General features: G+C 48.9%; 1 protein-coding gene across 1 annotated transcript; it reads left to right on the top strand.

Moving 5' to 3' along the window:
• The first annotated feature begins 6,704 nt into the window (after positions 1–6,704).
• On the top strand, positions 6,705–9,560 carry NEU4 (neuraminidase 4). The gene is made up of 3 exons (XM_065411395.1): positions 6,705–6,905; positions 7,443–7,698; positions 8,473–9,560. Exons 1-3 carry the CDS (start codon positions 6,705–6,707, stop codon positions 9,558–9,560), a joined length of 1,545 nt encoding a protein of 514 aa, XP_065267467.1.
• The last annotated feature ends 6,722 nt before the right edge of the window (positions 9,561–16,282 follow it).

Consider the following 16,282-nt stretch of genomic DNA (forward strand, 5'->3'; position numbering starts at 1 on the left):
TCCTTAGGCTGGAGGAGGGGCTTTCAGCACATCCCGGTACTCAATAGGACTACCCTCTTATATCCTTCTGGCCTGAGTCCATCACAGGCCTTACCATCAGTCTTGGGAAGACAGAGGTCTTGTTCCAACCAGCACCTCATTCCAATACCCCAGCACCAGCCATCTTCATCCAAGGCACACAGCTGGAAAATGTGGATCAGTTCAAGCACCGTCTCAAGTGATGGGTCACTTGATAAGGGAATTGCCTCCAGAATTAATAAAGACAGCCAGGCCCTTGGCCAACTCCAAACAAAAACCCTAAACCAACACAACATTCGTCTCTCCACCAAATTGAAGATCTACAGTGCAGTGGTTCTAACATCTCTCTTGTATGGATCTGAGACATGGACTCTTTATAGATGGCACAATAAACAGCTTGAGCTATTTCACATGCGCTCCCTCCGCTCAATAATGAGCATTCGCTGGCAGGACAGAGTGACCAATATTAAGATCCTTGACAGAGCAAACAACCAGCATCAAGGAAATGCTACTGAGAGCACACCTTAGGTGGTCTGGACATGTCATCAGAATACAAGACCACCGTCTCCCAAATCAGGTCTTGTATGGGGAGCTGAGGCATGGCAAAAGAAAGAAGGGTTGTCCATATAAGCACTTCAAAGATAACCTGAAGAGCAGTCTCCAGTGGGCTGCCATCAATCTCCAAGAACTCGAGTAAATGGCTCATAACAGGGCTCACTGGTGGCCTCTGACAAGATCAGCATGTAACGGGCTTGAGCAGGATCTATGAAATCATCTCTAGGCTGCACGTGAAAGGCACCACAGAGCTGCACCATCAAACATCATAGATGTGGACTTCCCATGTCCTCAATGTAGCCGACTCTGTACATCAGAGTTCGGACTTCAAAGTCATATCATAGAATCATAGATTATGGTTGCAAGAGACCTCAGGAGGTCATCTAGTCCAATCCCCTGCTCAAAGCAGGACCGATCCCCAACTAAATCATCCCAGCCAGGGCTTTGTCAAGTCTGACCTTAAAAACCTCTAAGGAAGGAGATTCCACCACCTCCCTAGGCAACCCATTCCAGTGCTTCACCATCCTCCTAGTGAAATAGTTTTTCATAATATCCAACCTAGACCACCCCCACTGCAACTTGAGACCATTGCTCCTTGTTCTGTCATCTGCCACCACTGAGAACAGCCTAGCTCCATCCTCTTTGGAACCCCCCTTCAGGTAGTTAAAGGCTGCTACCAAATCCCCCCTCACTCTTCTCTTCTGCAGACTAAATAAGCCAAGTTCCCTCATCCTCTCCTCATAAGTCATGTGCCCCAGACCCCTAATCAATTGCATTGCCCTCCGCTGGACTCTCCAATTTGTCAACATCCTTTCTGTAGTGGGGGGACCAAAACTGGACGTAATACTCCAGATGTGGCCTCTCCAGTGTTGAATAGAGGGGAATAATCACTTCCCTCGATCTGCTGGCAGTGCTCTTACTAATTCAGCCCAATATACCGTTAGCTTTCTTGGCAACAAGGGCACACTGTTGACTCATATCCAGCTTCTCGTCCACTGTAATCCCCAGATCCTTTTCTGCAGAACTGCCTCTTAGTCAGTCAGTCCCCAGCCTGTAGCGGTGCTTGGCATTCTTCCGTTCTAAGTGCAGGACTCTGCACTTGTCCTTGTTGAACCTCATCAGATTTCTTTTGGCCCAATCCTCCAATTTGTCTAGGTCACTCTGGACCCTATCCCTATCCTACAGTGTATCTACCTCTCCCCCCAGCTTAGTGTCATCCACAAACTTGCTGAGGGTGCAATCCATCCCATCATCCAGATCATTAATGAAGATGTTGAACAAAACAGGCACCAGGACCAACCCCTGGGGCACTCCACTTGATACTGGCTGCCAACTAGACATTGAGCCATTGATCACTACCCGTTGAGCCCGACGATCTAGCCAACTTTCTATCCACCTTATAGTCCATTCATCCAATCCATACTTCTTTAACTTGCTGGCAAGAATACTGTGGGAGACTGTATCAAAAGCTTTGCTAAAGTCAAGGTATATCACATCCACCACTTTCCCCATATCCACAGAGCCAGTTATCTCATCATAGAAGGTAATCAGGCTGGTCAGGCATGACTTGCCCTTGGTGAATCCATATGCATGGCCATAGATGAGAATTGCATCATCATTGCCAGCGATGGACTACCAACATGTTTTTTGGATGGTCAAAGAACATACTCTGGGAAAATACCTCTTTTTGTGTTCCCAATGTGTTATGGAGGGTGCACCACCTTTAAACATGAACCAAAATAAGTGGGAAGCTCTCTAGGATTTGACTATTTTAAGATGATTCATTCAAAGGATAGCTTTGTTTACATGTGACAAAGATATGCAGCTAATCCTTGGAGTCAACCCAGTTCAGCCATGTCAATATCTCTCAGAACTGATATTTAATGTATTTGACAGAGGGAAGTTCTGAAGGATTTATTACCTTGTGAAGAATACACACAGAATCTGTTCACAAGTTTGTATTTGTGATCTTTAGCACTTTAAATTATTTGCAGGTTCTCCGGATTATCAATATTTGTCTGCTATTGCATGCTGGGGTTGGTTACATACTGTGGGCTAGATCATAGAACTATAGGGTTAGAATGGACTGCAAGGGTCATCTAGTCTGACTCCCTGCCAAGATGCAGGATTTGTTGTTTCTAAACCATCTAAGATAGGTGACTATCCAGCCTCCTTTTGAAAAACTCCAGTGAAGGAGCTTCCACGATCTCCCTAGGTGTCTGTTCCATTGTCCTACTGTTCTTACAGTTAGGAAGTTTTCCCTGAGATTTAATCTAAATCGAATCATATTTAATCAGATCCACAATATGACTACGGTGCCTAAGTCCAACAGTTAGCTGCCACTGACATTCTGAAAACCCCAGCTCAGCTGCCAGCTAAGTTTTGCTCATGGGCATGTGCAAAACCACCGGAGTCCTGCTCCTGCCCCACAGCTAACATTTCATTGGGCATCACAGGACAGGAGTGGGCATATTCATGAGTGACACCCAATGGCCAGGGAACTCACCTGTGAGGTGAAAGACCCAGATTCACATCCCTGGTCTGCCTGACTTGGAGCAGGGTCTTGATCACAAGTCTCCCAGGTGAGTAGGAGGTGGGAATTGTGACAGACATGGCAAGCTCCTGCCACATCCTAGGGAGACCTTATTGAATTAAGTATCTTTGGGGTCCATTGTATTAAATGAAGGGTTTATGTATTATTGTGGGTGTAATCAGGCGTGGACTCACCCCTGCGGCGCCTCCTACTGGTCGTCTCGGGAATTAGCTCACCCAGCATCCGGAGCGCCCTCTGCAGGCCAGGTGTCCCACCTGTCGTTGGCCCCCGTGTCCCTCCCGGACCCCGGTGCCCTTGGCTTGGGTGCTGCCCCCCCGGCAGTACCTCACTCTCTCTCTGGGTCTCCCCACCCAGGGGAACCCCCACCCCCTATCCCAATGTCACCTCAGTTATAGCTACTGCCAGTCACCATCTAGCCCCCGTGCCTTGGGGTAGACTGCAGTCTATCAGCCAATCATCACAGGAAACAAGGGGTTTGGACTGGCTGCCTTTACCGACCCTCAGGTTGCCCCTCTGCAACCCCAATACCTATATAGGCCTCGGACCAGGCCCTGCAGCCTGGGGAGTTGCTGGCCTAGGGCTTCCCAGCCCCCAAGGCCTTTCCCCAGCCCTGCCTCACTCTAGGTCCCCGGGTGAACTCCCTGCAGCCAGGCCTGTCTCTCTCTCCTGTCAGAGGGAGACTCCTCTGCTTCTGGCTACCCTGAGTTGCTCTGTTTGGGGCGTGGCCCCAGCTGCAGCCACTTCCCCAATCAGCCAGAGTTTTGCTCCTTTACACAGTCCCAGCCCTCTGCAGGGCTTTTCCAACCCCTTCAGGGCTGGAGCGGGCGTTCACCCCGCTACAGTGGGCCAGGATTGTATGTAACCTCTCAAGGTAGGAGACATGACAGACGTGAGACCTGGGGGCTCAAAGGACTATACTAAACTATGTGCCAGACAACTATGGCCTCTTGGAACAAAGTATGTTAAGTGGTTTTCCTGGGGAATATCTAGGGGGAGATGAATGCAGATTCCCTCTGATTATGCAAAAAGCCAGGCTTTTAAAGCTACAGAGTGGGTCTTTGTTTGCTGATCACCTATTACCTGAGGCCAGGATCAAAGGCCCAAGCTGTATAAAGGAAAGACTAAACTATTCATGGTTGTTCTAATTCTGAATCGGAGACAGTCATGAACTTGTAACCACAGGAAAAACCCAGTTGTGGATTTTGAAGGACCGACACACACCAGTGACCAAGGTTGGAGTTGTGGGGGACCTGTGGTAAGGTTTTTAGCCTGCATGTAAGTTTTTGTTGTTTTTAATGTTTTCTCTGTAATGCTTTCACCATAAGAATAAAGGTGCTTGCTTATACTGGGCTGTGTGGTAACTTATAACTGCTGGCAATTACAGCTGTTCACAGCCTTCAGAGAGAAAGCAACGTGCAAACACTGGACTGTTTAGGCAGTCTGGCTTGCTCAGAATATCACAGTGTAGGCAGGGAATTGTGCAGCCTGGAGAAAACTCGGTCAGGAGGGAGAGAGGTGCAGGTCTCTAGAGAGGTGATGGCTGAGGAACCTAGAGTGGGTGTCCTTGGTGGACCATGGAGGGGGAATACAGATGCAATTGCCCTAAACTGTGACAGGAATTTCTCCTGCTGAAGCTATTCCACTGTAGTCCAGTGACTGAAGTACTCAGATGGGATGTGGGAAAGTCAGGCTCAAGTCTCTGCTCCAGTGAATATTTATTCATATAAACTGGAATAGCTTCTCCAAGAGAGAGGCCCCTCCTGAATACCCCATAACCTGATGGTTAGGGCACGCACCAGGGAGGTGGGAGACCTGCACTGAACCGTACTCCAAGTCAGTCAGAGCGGGGATTTGAATCTGGGTTTCAGTCAGCTGCCTAGAGGCCCAGATCAATGGGAGTTAGACACCTGAGAACCTTTGTGGATCTGGGCCTTGAGCCCTGCCCCTTTCCTCTGCATTTCACTCTTAACTCCTTGCTCAGCATGCTGGTTTCTGATAATCCCTGTGTTAGGCACCAAACTCACCCTATGCACTATATGGGGAGCCGGGTGGTCTACCTGGGGCCTGAGGAGTCCACTGTGCAGCAGGGGGGCTAGGAACGAGGAGTAGCCACACTGAGCATTGCAACACCTTGGTCCCTTTGTGGTTCTACCCGTGTCTTATGCTCAATAGCTTCAAGGTGTCCACACATGTGTTGTGCTACGCTCCCAGCAATCTCGGCACTGCATCACAAACCACACACTGATTTTGAATTTAACAGGGATTGGTCCAGGTGGTGGTGGCAGCTCTTTTTGTTCACTTGAAAACTTAATACAAATGATCTTTAAAAAAGAGGTGTAAATTGTTCAGTGGAGACTATAGACAATGTTTTGACCTATGCATATGCTACTGGGACCTCATGCTCCCTGGGTTCCATATCAGGGCCTTTACTGTTCCAGGCTGGGCCGAATGAATAGAAGACAAGGATGGCCAAGGTTCTTCCCTGGAGTTCCTGGCTGACATCAGCAAGGTCATTGTCTGGAGGTGCCCCGTGGCCTTGGCAAGCAGCTACCCTGGACATGGCTCATGCATTCAGCTGCCAGGTGAAAGCATTCCCTGGTGTTCTCACTTGTGCTAGGAAAATGTTCCATGCACCATCCTGTAGCACCAAACAGCCTATGTCACGTGCTGAGTAGGTGGTGATTGTGCCAGATATTGCAAGTCCATGCAGTATCTCTGGGGACCATTGTATTAAATTTATAAATGGCTGATGTATAATTATGTTTTCCTCTGTGGAGGAAGGTTACCACAGCACCTCCAGGAACTAAAAATTGGGGGGAGGGGGGGATGATTACCTTGGGGATTGTGCACAATTCTAGGAAAGCTCCACTCCCTGGGATCTCTGGGTCAGACTGGGTTTTCCAGAGACTCAAATGAAGATTTGGTGTAAAAAGGCTGAGTTTAAACTGATACAGGCCTTCTTTTTGTTCCAGCAAATGGCTGGGGCTGTCTGTCCCAGGGGGGCCCAACCCTAGCAGAAGGGTGGGACAAGACTTTGGCCTGCTAGGGGCTTATAAGACTGAGGGGTGATTGTGGTATTAGGTGTGTTTTAAATCTGTTTGTTGTTTTTTACATGTTTTCTCTGTAATGCTTTTACCTGAAGAATAAATGTGTTTGCTTAGGAAGAGCTGTGTGGGACTGCTGACAATACACTGTTCACAGCCTTCAGAGAGACAGCAATGCACAGGTGCCAGAAGTTAGGCAGGTGGCTTGCTGGGGCTATTCCAGTCTAAGGCAGCCTTAAAACCTCTGGTCAGGAGGGAGTGGGACATGGGTCCCTACCCAGAGACCGGCGATGCCTGGAGACCTGAGACCTGATTGGGCACTGCTGGAGCGGACCAAGGGGGGGGGGGATACAGACACAGGTAACTGCACCAGTATTTTCTCCTTTGTTATACCTCATCTATTGGGGGTTTACGTATACCAGTGGGGGGGAGGAGGAGGGATATAGACACAGGTAACTGCACCAGTATTTTCTCCTTTGTTATACCTCATCTATTGGGGGTTTACGTGTTTTTTGTCCCAGGCTGCAGCCGTGATGGGATCGCGCCATTTCCCAGCTCGCACCGTGCTGTTCGAGAGGGAGCCGAGCGGAGTGACTTACCGTGTTCCAGCGCTGCTCTACATCCCCTGTATGGCAAAGCTGTTGGCCTTTGCTGAGGAGAGGCTGAGTATTGATGATGCCCATGCAAACCTGCTGGTGCTAAGACGAGGGACCTTCCTCAGGAACTATGTGGAGGTGAGTGGCAAGGCCGATGCTGTTAAATCAACTAATGGGGCAGATCTGGGGGAGTCCCATGGCTGGCTCTACATCACCCTTTCCCACCCCACTGGTGTGGGGCATGACAGGGGACCAATGGGGTGTGTGGCTGTGTAACATGATATAACTTAGAGCAGCCGTGAGGCTTTTCTCTGTGGGGCTTTAAAATGAGGAAGGATAGATAAAGATGACATGACCTGATCTTGTTCCCACCCATGGGTCCTGCCTTGGGCATGACGTGACCCAAGGAGCAGGCCCAATGTGCCTGTCTGTTGTGCGAGTTGCTGTGAGGCATGCAGAACTCCCATTTTCATAAAGGCAGCAACATCTCCAGCTCCAGCAGGGAGAGCAACCGAAAAGAGGATGGTGACTGGGCAGACCTATGGAGTCAGCGTGGGACAATGGCTGAGGTGACCTGGTTTGTGAGGGAACAGACAAAGGCCACAGTTCAGGAGAAAAGATGGGTGAGAGAGAGTCAGTGAGATCCAGTAACCCCATCCTGCCCTCTCCTGCTAGTGGGAAGACATGAGAGCACTGGAGACTGCGACCTTGAAGCACCATCGGTCCATGAACCCCTGTCCTGTCTACGATGAATTCACAGGCATCGTCTTCCTCTTCTTCACTGCTGTGCTGGGCAAGACTTCTGAGGCCTATCAGATCATCACAGGCCAGAATGTCGCCCGCCTGTGCTATGTGTCCAGTTCCGACCAGGGGCGGAGCTGGAGCAAGGTTACCGACCTGACACAGCAGGTCATTGGCAGGTCCATCACAGGTAAAGATCCCAAGAGCTAGGCAGGGGGCAGGGGAGAACGAAGGGGTTCAGAGGTGGCTGGGGCAAAGTGCTGTCTCCTGGCTTCCTAGGAAGCTGTGTGTGGGCGTCAGTCAGAAGGAAGTGCACTTCCTGCAGCCTGGAGCTTTGCTTGCCCAGCATTGGTAAATGGCCAGGCCCAAGGCAATAGGAACAGCAGGAAAGAAGGAGCAGAGCCACCAGAGTCAGGAGAGGAGGCGAAGCATGGGAGAGAGTCAATATTTGCAAGGTCCTCTCTCTTTTGATCAGTTGTGGCCATGGCCAAGATACTTAGGGGAAAGAGGCTGATCAGCTGGGCTTGCGCCTCCCCTCAGTTGCTGCTGGGGAAGCCTTGCTTGCCTTAGGCTCTGCACCCCATGCTCGGTGGGCTGACGTGACAACACAGGGCTCAATGACATTCTTGGCTCTCAGTTCAGGTGCTAGTGGACAGCTGGGCTTCTCACAAGTAGCAACATCAATGGCATCCTTGGCAGAGAGGCTGAGGAGTGAATGAGTCTGGAGACAGAACTACCCTTTTCCCTGGAGAACTGGTCTCTGGAGCTCAGGATAGAGGCACAATGAAGGGGTGCATAAGGGATGCTGGCACTGCCACATGCTGTGCTGGGGACATCACAGGCTCAAAGGCTCAGCCCCTGGCTCTGGCACTAAGTGCACTTCTAAGGGAAAGACAGTTAGGGGGAGAAGATGGAGAGGGTAGAAGGGAAGGTTCCCGACACTGGTCTTTTCTTTTCTGCACAGATTGGGCCACTTTTGCTCTAGGCCCTGGCCATGGAATTCAGCTCAAGTCGGGACGACTGCTGGTTCCAGCCTACACTTACCACATTGACTGCAAGGAGTGCTTTGGGAAGCTCTGCAAGACAACCCCTCACTCCTTCACCTTCTACAGCGATGACCACGGCCAGAGATGGCGCTTTGGCGAGTTCATCCCCAACCTGCCCACCGTGGAATGTCAGATGGTCTCCGTGGATGAGGAGGATGGCAGCAATGTCCTCTACTGCAATGCCAGGAGCCCCTTGGGCTTCAGAGTGCAGGCGCTAAGCACGGATGATGGAGCAGTTTTCCACTTGGGGCAGCTTGTTCAGCGGCTTGTAGAGCCCCCCTATGGCTGTCATGGCAGTATCATTGGCTTCCCTGCCCCTCTCTTCTATGCCCCAAGCAGCCCCTATTCACGATGGAGCACGCCTTGGTCTATCAATGGCCCAGACTGCCTACTGCTGTCTAGAAAAAACACTAGACACTGTTATCGCCCTCTCTGTGATATGGCTGTTGAAAACCCAGCAGCCATGTCTTTGGGCAGCCAGCTGCAGGACCACCAACAGCCGGCAGGGTCTAAAGAATCCAGTCCTTCCAGCAGCCATCACGAGATCCATGATTCCATGTCCTCAGCTGTGTCATGTGGAGGTCAGGAGCAGCCTGAACCAGGAGCTGCTTCCAAATCCATTTTCCTCTTCCAGACCCCAACATGGGTGCTCTATTCCCATCCAACAAGCTCCAGGTCTCGGATCAACATGGGTGTCTATCTCAGTACGTTCCCCAGGGATGCAGATAGCTGGACAGAGCCCTGGGTTATTTATGAAGGCCCCAGTGCCTACTCAGATCTGGCCTACATTGAACTGACCTACTCTGAGTTCTCAGCCACTGGGATCCCAGCCATAGCCTTTGCTTGCCTGTATGAAAATGGGACGAGGTCCCCCTATGAGCAGATCTCCTTCAGCATGTTCACACTGTATGATGTGATTCAGAACATCCCCCTGAAAGCCACATTACCAGACCCGAAGCACCACTTGTATAAGAAAAAGAGGGGGAGGAGTTGTGTCACCTCCTAAAGCTCCAACTCCACAGCACTCAGGAGCTAGAAGTGTGGGATGGAACTCGCTACACGGTGGCATGAAGGATGCCTAATTATTTGTATTCAGACTGATAGTGGGCCGGATCCACAGCTGCTGTAAGCAAGCACAGCTCCCCTGCCATGAGTGCAGGTATGCTGCCTTACACCAGCTGAGGAGCTGACCCACACCTTCATCAGTGAAAACATCAAAGGCCCAAGCTGCAGACGCATATTCACGTATCCTACAGAAGTCAACGGGACTAGAACATGCATAATAGAGCTTGCTTGTGTAAGCAAACGCTTGCAGTCAGGCTCAAGCCCAATGTATGGTTTAATATCCTAGAAGGATCTGTTATCCATATATTACAGTGCAGCTGTGCAGGAACACGGTACATTTTTACAAGTAATCACAAAACATTGTGCACTTTTACTTAAAGGGGACTCACTTTTAATAAGAGAGAAACATCCTGACGTGCGATTGCTCTAAGATACAGTGAGCCTGATTCAGCAGTGCCTTGAGCTCTGTGCAGTAGTATGCAGCACTGCAAAATGCTCCTACCAGTCTCCGGGGTAACAATATTGCACACCTGCTGCACAGGTGTAAATGATACCACAAGGTGCCATGCAGCATGAGACCCAGCAACCCAATGGCAAGAAAACTAGACGTTACAAAAAATTATCCGTGCTGCTCATTCATTACCAGCTAGAATAGACATGTCCAGTTGTGGCATCCGTACCACTGCGTCAGAAAGCCTGCAGAAAACTTCAGCTGCAACTAGCCATGGCTCCTTTGTATAGGAACTGTGAAAACACCCTTTTTATCTGTCAAGCCTGGGTTTAGTCTCTGTCATGGCCTCATCAAAGGGATGGTTCTGCTATGTAAAATTCCCCAGCTAGTGAAGACTTGTCAAATGAAGTGAACTTTGGCCATAAGGGCAGGCATAGGCCCGAGGAAGGATTAGAGGAGAAGGAACTAGGACTGCCTCAGCATCAGTCACAGCTCTGCCACAGGCAGTGTGTGGCCATGGGCACGTCCCTCAGGTTTGAACACTTTGGCCGAGGTCTGGCTCGACTGCAGTCCGAGGTGTGACTGCAGCACTGTAGTGATCTAGCTTGGCTCAAGACAGCGTGGGTACGGCTAGGCGTGAAGCTGCGGTACTTGCACAGGTGGCAGTATTGGCTAGCTACTGGAGTGGCTCCCCAGGGCTCTGGTCAGGCTTGTACAAGCCAGCCTGCCACTTGTGCCACTGCTGCCGCCCTGCTGTTGCTGTTCAGGACAGCCAGATTAAAGCTGGCTTGGGAAGGGCTACTCGTGCTGCAGGCACCCCAGGGTGGACATACCCAGAGTTTGCCACCTCAAACCAGGCTAATCAAGCTACTTATTTAGGCCCCTAATGATGAAGCTAGGCTGATTTACTTTGTTTGCTCAGCTTTGCAAATGATGGTCTTTAAAGGAGAAGATTCAGAGATTCCAAGGCCAGAAGCAAACATTGTGATCATCTACACGGACCTCTCATATAACACAGGCCATAGAACATCCCTAAAATAATTCCTAGAGCATATTGTTTAGAAGAAACATCCAATCTTGATTTTAAAAGTGCCAGTGATGGAGAATCCACCACGACCTTTGGTAAATTGTTCCAATGGTTAATTACCCTCCCTATTAAAAATGTACACCTTATTCCGAGTCTGAATTTGTCTAGCTTCAGTTTCCAGCCACTGGATCATATTAGACCTTTCTCTGCTTCCTTGAAGAGCCCATTATTAAATATTTGTTCCCTGTGTAGATACTTATAGATTGTAATTAAGTCACCCCTTAACCTTCTCTTTGTTAAGCTAAATAGATAGAATTGGGGAGCTCAATCTCTGTTGAGGTGATGTCGTGGTGGGAGTCTGTTATAGACTACCAGACCAGGGGGATGAGGTGGATGAGGCTTTCTTCCGGCAACTAACAGAAGTTACTAGATTGCAGGCCCTGGTTCTCATGGGAGACTTCAATCACCCTGATATCTGCTGGGAGAGCAATACAGTGGTGCACAGACAATCCATGAAGTTTTTGTTAAGTGTAGGGGACAATTTCCTGGTGCAAGTGCTGGAGGAAGTGTAAGTAGGGGCAGAGCTCTTCTTGACCTGCTGCTCACAAAAAGGGAAGAATTAGTAGGGGAAGTAAAAGTAGATGGGAACCTGGGAGGCAGTGACCATGAGATGGTCGAGTTCAGGATCCTGACACAAGGAAGAAAGGAGAGCAGCAGAATATGGACCCTGGACTTCAGAAAAGCAGACTTTGACTCCCTCAGGGAACTGATGGGCAGGATCCCCTGGGAGAATAACATGAGGGGGAAAGGAGTCCAGGAGAGCTGGCTGTATTTTAAAGAAGACTTATTGAGGTTGCAGGAACAAACCATCCTGATGTGTAGAAAGAATAGTAAATATGGCAGGTGACCAGCTTGGCTTAACAGTGAAATCCTTGCTGATCTTAAACACAAAAAAGAAGCTTACAAGAAGTGGAAGATTGGACAAATGACCAGGGAGGAGTATAAAAATATTGCTCAGGCATGCAGGAGTGAAATCAGGAAGGCCAAATCACACTTGGAGTTGCAGCTAGCAAGAGATGTTAAGAGTAACAAGAAGGGTTTCTTCAGGTATGTTAGCAACAAGAAGAAGATCAAGGAAAGTGTGGGCCCCTTACTGAATGAGGGAGGCAACTTAGTGACAGAGGATGTGGAAAAAGCTAATGTACTCAATGCTTTTTTTGCCTCTGTCTTCATGAACAAGGTCAGCTCCCAGACTACTGCACTGGGCAGCACAGCATGAGGAGGAGGTGACCAGCCCTCTGTGGAGAAAGAAGTGATTCAGGACTATTTAGAAAAACTGGACAAGCACAAGTCCATGGGGCCGGATGCGCTGCATCCGAGGATGCTAAAGGAGTTGGTGGATGTGATTGCAGAGCCATTGGCCATTATCTTTGAAAACTCATGGCCATCGGGGAGGTCTTGGATGACTGGAAAAAGGCTAATGTAGTGCCCATCTTTAAAAAAGGGAAGGAGGAGGATCCGGGGAACTACAGGCCAGTCAGCCTCACCTCAGTCCTGGAAAAATCATGGAGCAGGTCCTCAATAAATCAATTCTGAAGCACTTGGAGGAGAGGAAAGTGATCAGGAACAGTGAGGATAGATTCACCAAGGGCAAGTCATGCCTGACTAACCTAATTGCCTTCTATGATGAGTTAACTGGCTCTGTGGATGAGGGGAAAGCAGTGGACGTGTTATTCCTTTACTTTAGCAAAGCTTTTGATACGATCTCCCACAGTATTCTTGCCGGCAAGTTAAAGAAGCATGGGCTGGATAAATGGACTATAAGGTGGATAAAAAGCTGGGTAGATCGTCGGGCTCAACGGGTAGTGATCAATGGCTCCATGTCTAGTTGGCAGCCGGTATCAAGCGGAGTGCCCCAAGGGTCAGTCCTGGGGCCGGTTTTGTTCAATATCTTCATTAATGATTTGGAGGATGGCATGGACTGCACCTTCAGCAAGTTTGCAGATGACACTTGTCATAAATAGAAAGGGAAGGGTAACAACCCTCCTGTATACAATACTATAAAATCCCTCCTGGCCAGAGGCACCAAAATCCTTTTACCTATAAAGGGTTAAGAAGCTCAGGTAACCTGGCTGACACCTGACCCAAAGGACCAATAAGGGGACAAGATACTTTCAAATCTTGGGGGGTTGGGGGGGAAGGCTTTTGTTTGTGTGCTCTTTATTTTTGGGTGTGTTCGCTCTTAGGACTAAGAGGGACCAGACATCAATCCATGTTCTCCAAATCTTTCTGCACAAGTCTCTCATATTTTCAAACTTATAAGTAACAGCCAGGCAAGGCGTATTAGTTTTATCAACTTGTAAATGTTCCTTTTGCTAGAGGGTTTACCTCTGTTTGCTGTAACTTTGAACCTAGGGCTAGAGGGGGGTTCCTCTGGGCTCTTTGAATCTGATTACCCTATAAAGTTATTTTCCATCCTGATTTTACAGAGATGATTTTTACCTTTTCTTTTAATAAAATTCTTCCTTTAAGACCCTAATTGATTTTTCATTGTTTTAAGATCCAAGGGTTTGGATCTGTGTTCACCAGGACTAATTGGTGAGGGGATATTCTCAAGCCTTCCCAGGGAAAGGGGTATAGGGGCTTGGGGGAAAATATTCTCAAGTCTGCCCAGGAAAGGGGGGTTAGGGACTTGGGAGATATTTGGGGAAAGGCAGAGTTCCAAGTGGCTCTCCATAAATATTTGGTTAAAACGCTTGGTGGTGGCAGTGTATTTTTAACCTAAGCTGGTAAAAATAAGCTTAGGGGGTCTTTCATGCGGGTCCCCACATCTGTACCCTAAAGTTCAGAGTGGGGAGGGAACCCTGACAACACTAAACTGGGAGGAGTGGTAGATACGCTGGAGGGTAGGGATAGGATACAGAGGGACCTAGACAAATTAGAGGATTGGGCCAAAAGAAATCTGATGAGGTTCAACAAGGACAAGTGCAGAGTCCTGCACTTAGGACAGAAGAATCCCATGCACCGCTACAGACTACAGACCTAATGGATAGGCAGGAGTTCTGCAGAAAAGGACCTAGGGGTTATAGTGGACAAGAAGCTGGATATGAGTTGACAGTGTGCCCTTGTTGCTGAGAAGGCTAACGGCATTTTGGGCTGTATAAGTAGGGGTATTGCCAGCAGATTGAGGGACGTGATCATTCCCCTCTATTCGACATTGGTGAGGCCTCATCTGGAGTACTGTGTCCAGTTTTGGGCCCCACACTACAAGAAGGATGTGGGAAAATTGGAAAGAGTCCAGCAGAGGGCAACAAAAATGATTAGGGGGCTGGAGCACATGACTTATGAGGAGAGGCTGAGGGAACTGGGATTGTTTAGTCTACAGAAGAGAAGAATGAGGGGGGATTTGATAGCTGCTTTCAATTACCTGAAAGGGGGTTCCAAAGAGGATGGATCTAGACTGTTCTCAATGGTACCAGATGACAGAACAAGGAGTAATAGTCTCAAGTTGCAGTGGGGGAGGTTTAGGTTGGATATTAGGAAAAACTTTTTCACTAGGAGGGTGGTGAAGCACTGGAATGGGTTACCTAGGGAGATGGTGGAATCTTCTTCCTTAGAGGTTTTTAAGGTCCGACTTGACAAAGCCCTGGCTGGGATGATTTAGTTGGGGATTGGTCCTGCTTTGAGCAGGGGGTTGGACTAGATGACCTCCTGAGGTCCCTTCCAACCCTGATATTCTATGATTCTATAAGACATGTTTTCTAATCCTTTAATCATTCTTTTCGGAACCCAAAAGCTGGAAAGCTGCAGGGGTTGATGGCATTCCTCTGGAGTTTCTCAAGAACCTGGGGAGACGGGGACAGGAATGGCTGGTGGTGTTTTTTACCGCCGTGCATAGAACTGGAGAAGTGCCAACAAGCTGGTGACAGGCAACAGTGGTAGCCCTATTGAAGCCTGGGAAACTCCCAGAGGGCACAGCCAGCTACCGCCCCATCTCTCTCCTCTCAACGACCAGCAAGCTCATGGAATGGGCGCTGCTCCACCGTCTGTCTGATATTATTGAAGACATCCTCCCAGGGGGGCAGGCAGGATTTTGCCCGAAGAGGAACTGCTGTGACCAAGTAGCTTCACTTACCAGTCACATTGAGGCAGGATTCCAATGTAAGTTGAAGCCAGGGATCACGCTTGTTGATTTGTCATTGGCATGTAACACCATCTGGAGACAGGGCCTCATCCTCAAGATCTCCCGTGTTATTCACTGCCAGCAAACGATCCGCCTCTTGGTGGCGATGACTGGGAACCGCCACTTAATGGCTAGATCAGTAGACCAAGAACTCTTAACTTGGGCATCCCTCAGGGCTCTGTCCTGGCCCAGATACTTTTTAATCTATATACCGCGGATATACCAGCGACAGAGTTGAGGAAATTCATGTATACAGATGACATTGCCCTAGCTGCTCAGCACACAAGCCTCCATACCATCAGCTGCACCTAACCCAAGTTCTTATCACAGTGGCTGATTATTTCCAACACTGGAAGCTTAGGCCTAACCTAAGGCATCAGAACACTTACTTGGGCATAGGTAGCGGTTTTTGTAGAGAAACAACAATGGTTCAAGGGAGAACACTAGATTTGTTTATGGGTAAACTGATGACGCAAGGGTTTTCTTTAGGCTAGACAATAGGAGCTGATCACTCTTGGCTATGGGCGGTGTTTTCTTCCAGGGAGCTCACAATGCAATTAGGCTGCTTCAGTATTTTGGATATCAATCAATGATTCATTACTAGAATTGGTCTGATAACTGCTGAGCTGGGTGTGTGCAGGCGTGGGTTCATTAACATCTGGAGCAGAGATCCCCCATGACACAGTGCTTCCCTGCTTTTCTGGTCCCAGAGTTCAGTGCAGTTCTCTGTTCTCCATTCCATATGCTAATGGAGATGTCTTAATCTTGTCACCCTTGTCAGGAGAGGTCTAGGTGTGTCTCCCAATGCCCTTCACTGCTCTCTGCAAGCCTTTTCTCTGATCGGTTTTGGTTCAAGCAGAGACTGGTGGTGATGGTGGTGTGTCTTTCATGAGTCAGACAGGCTAGATATTGCGCCCTGGTTCCCCAAGAACACAGAGCTGACTGGTATCACTGATCCTGCTGACGAATCACTGGGTTTTGATTTGTCAGACAGGCTGGTGC

The sequence above is a fragment of the Emys orbicularis genome, chromosome 9 (assembly GCF_028017835.1).
Source record: "Emys orbicularis isolate rEmyOrb1 chromosome 9, rEmyOrb1.hap1, whole genome shotgun sequence".
NCBI classification, from domain to species: Eukaryota; Metazoa; Chordata; order Testudines; family Emydidae; genus Emys; species Emys orbicularis.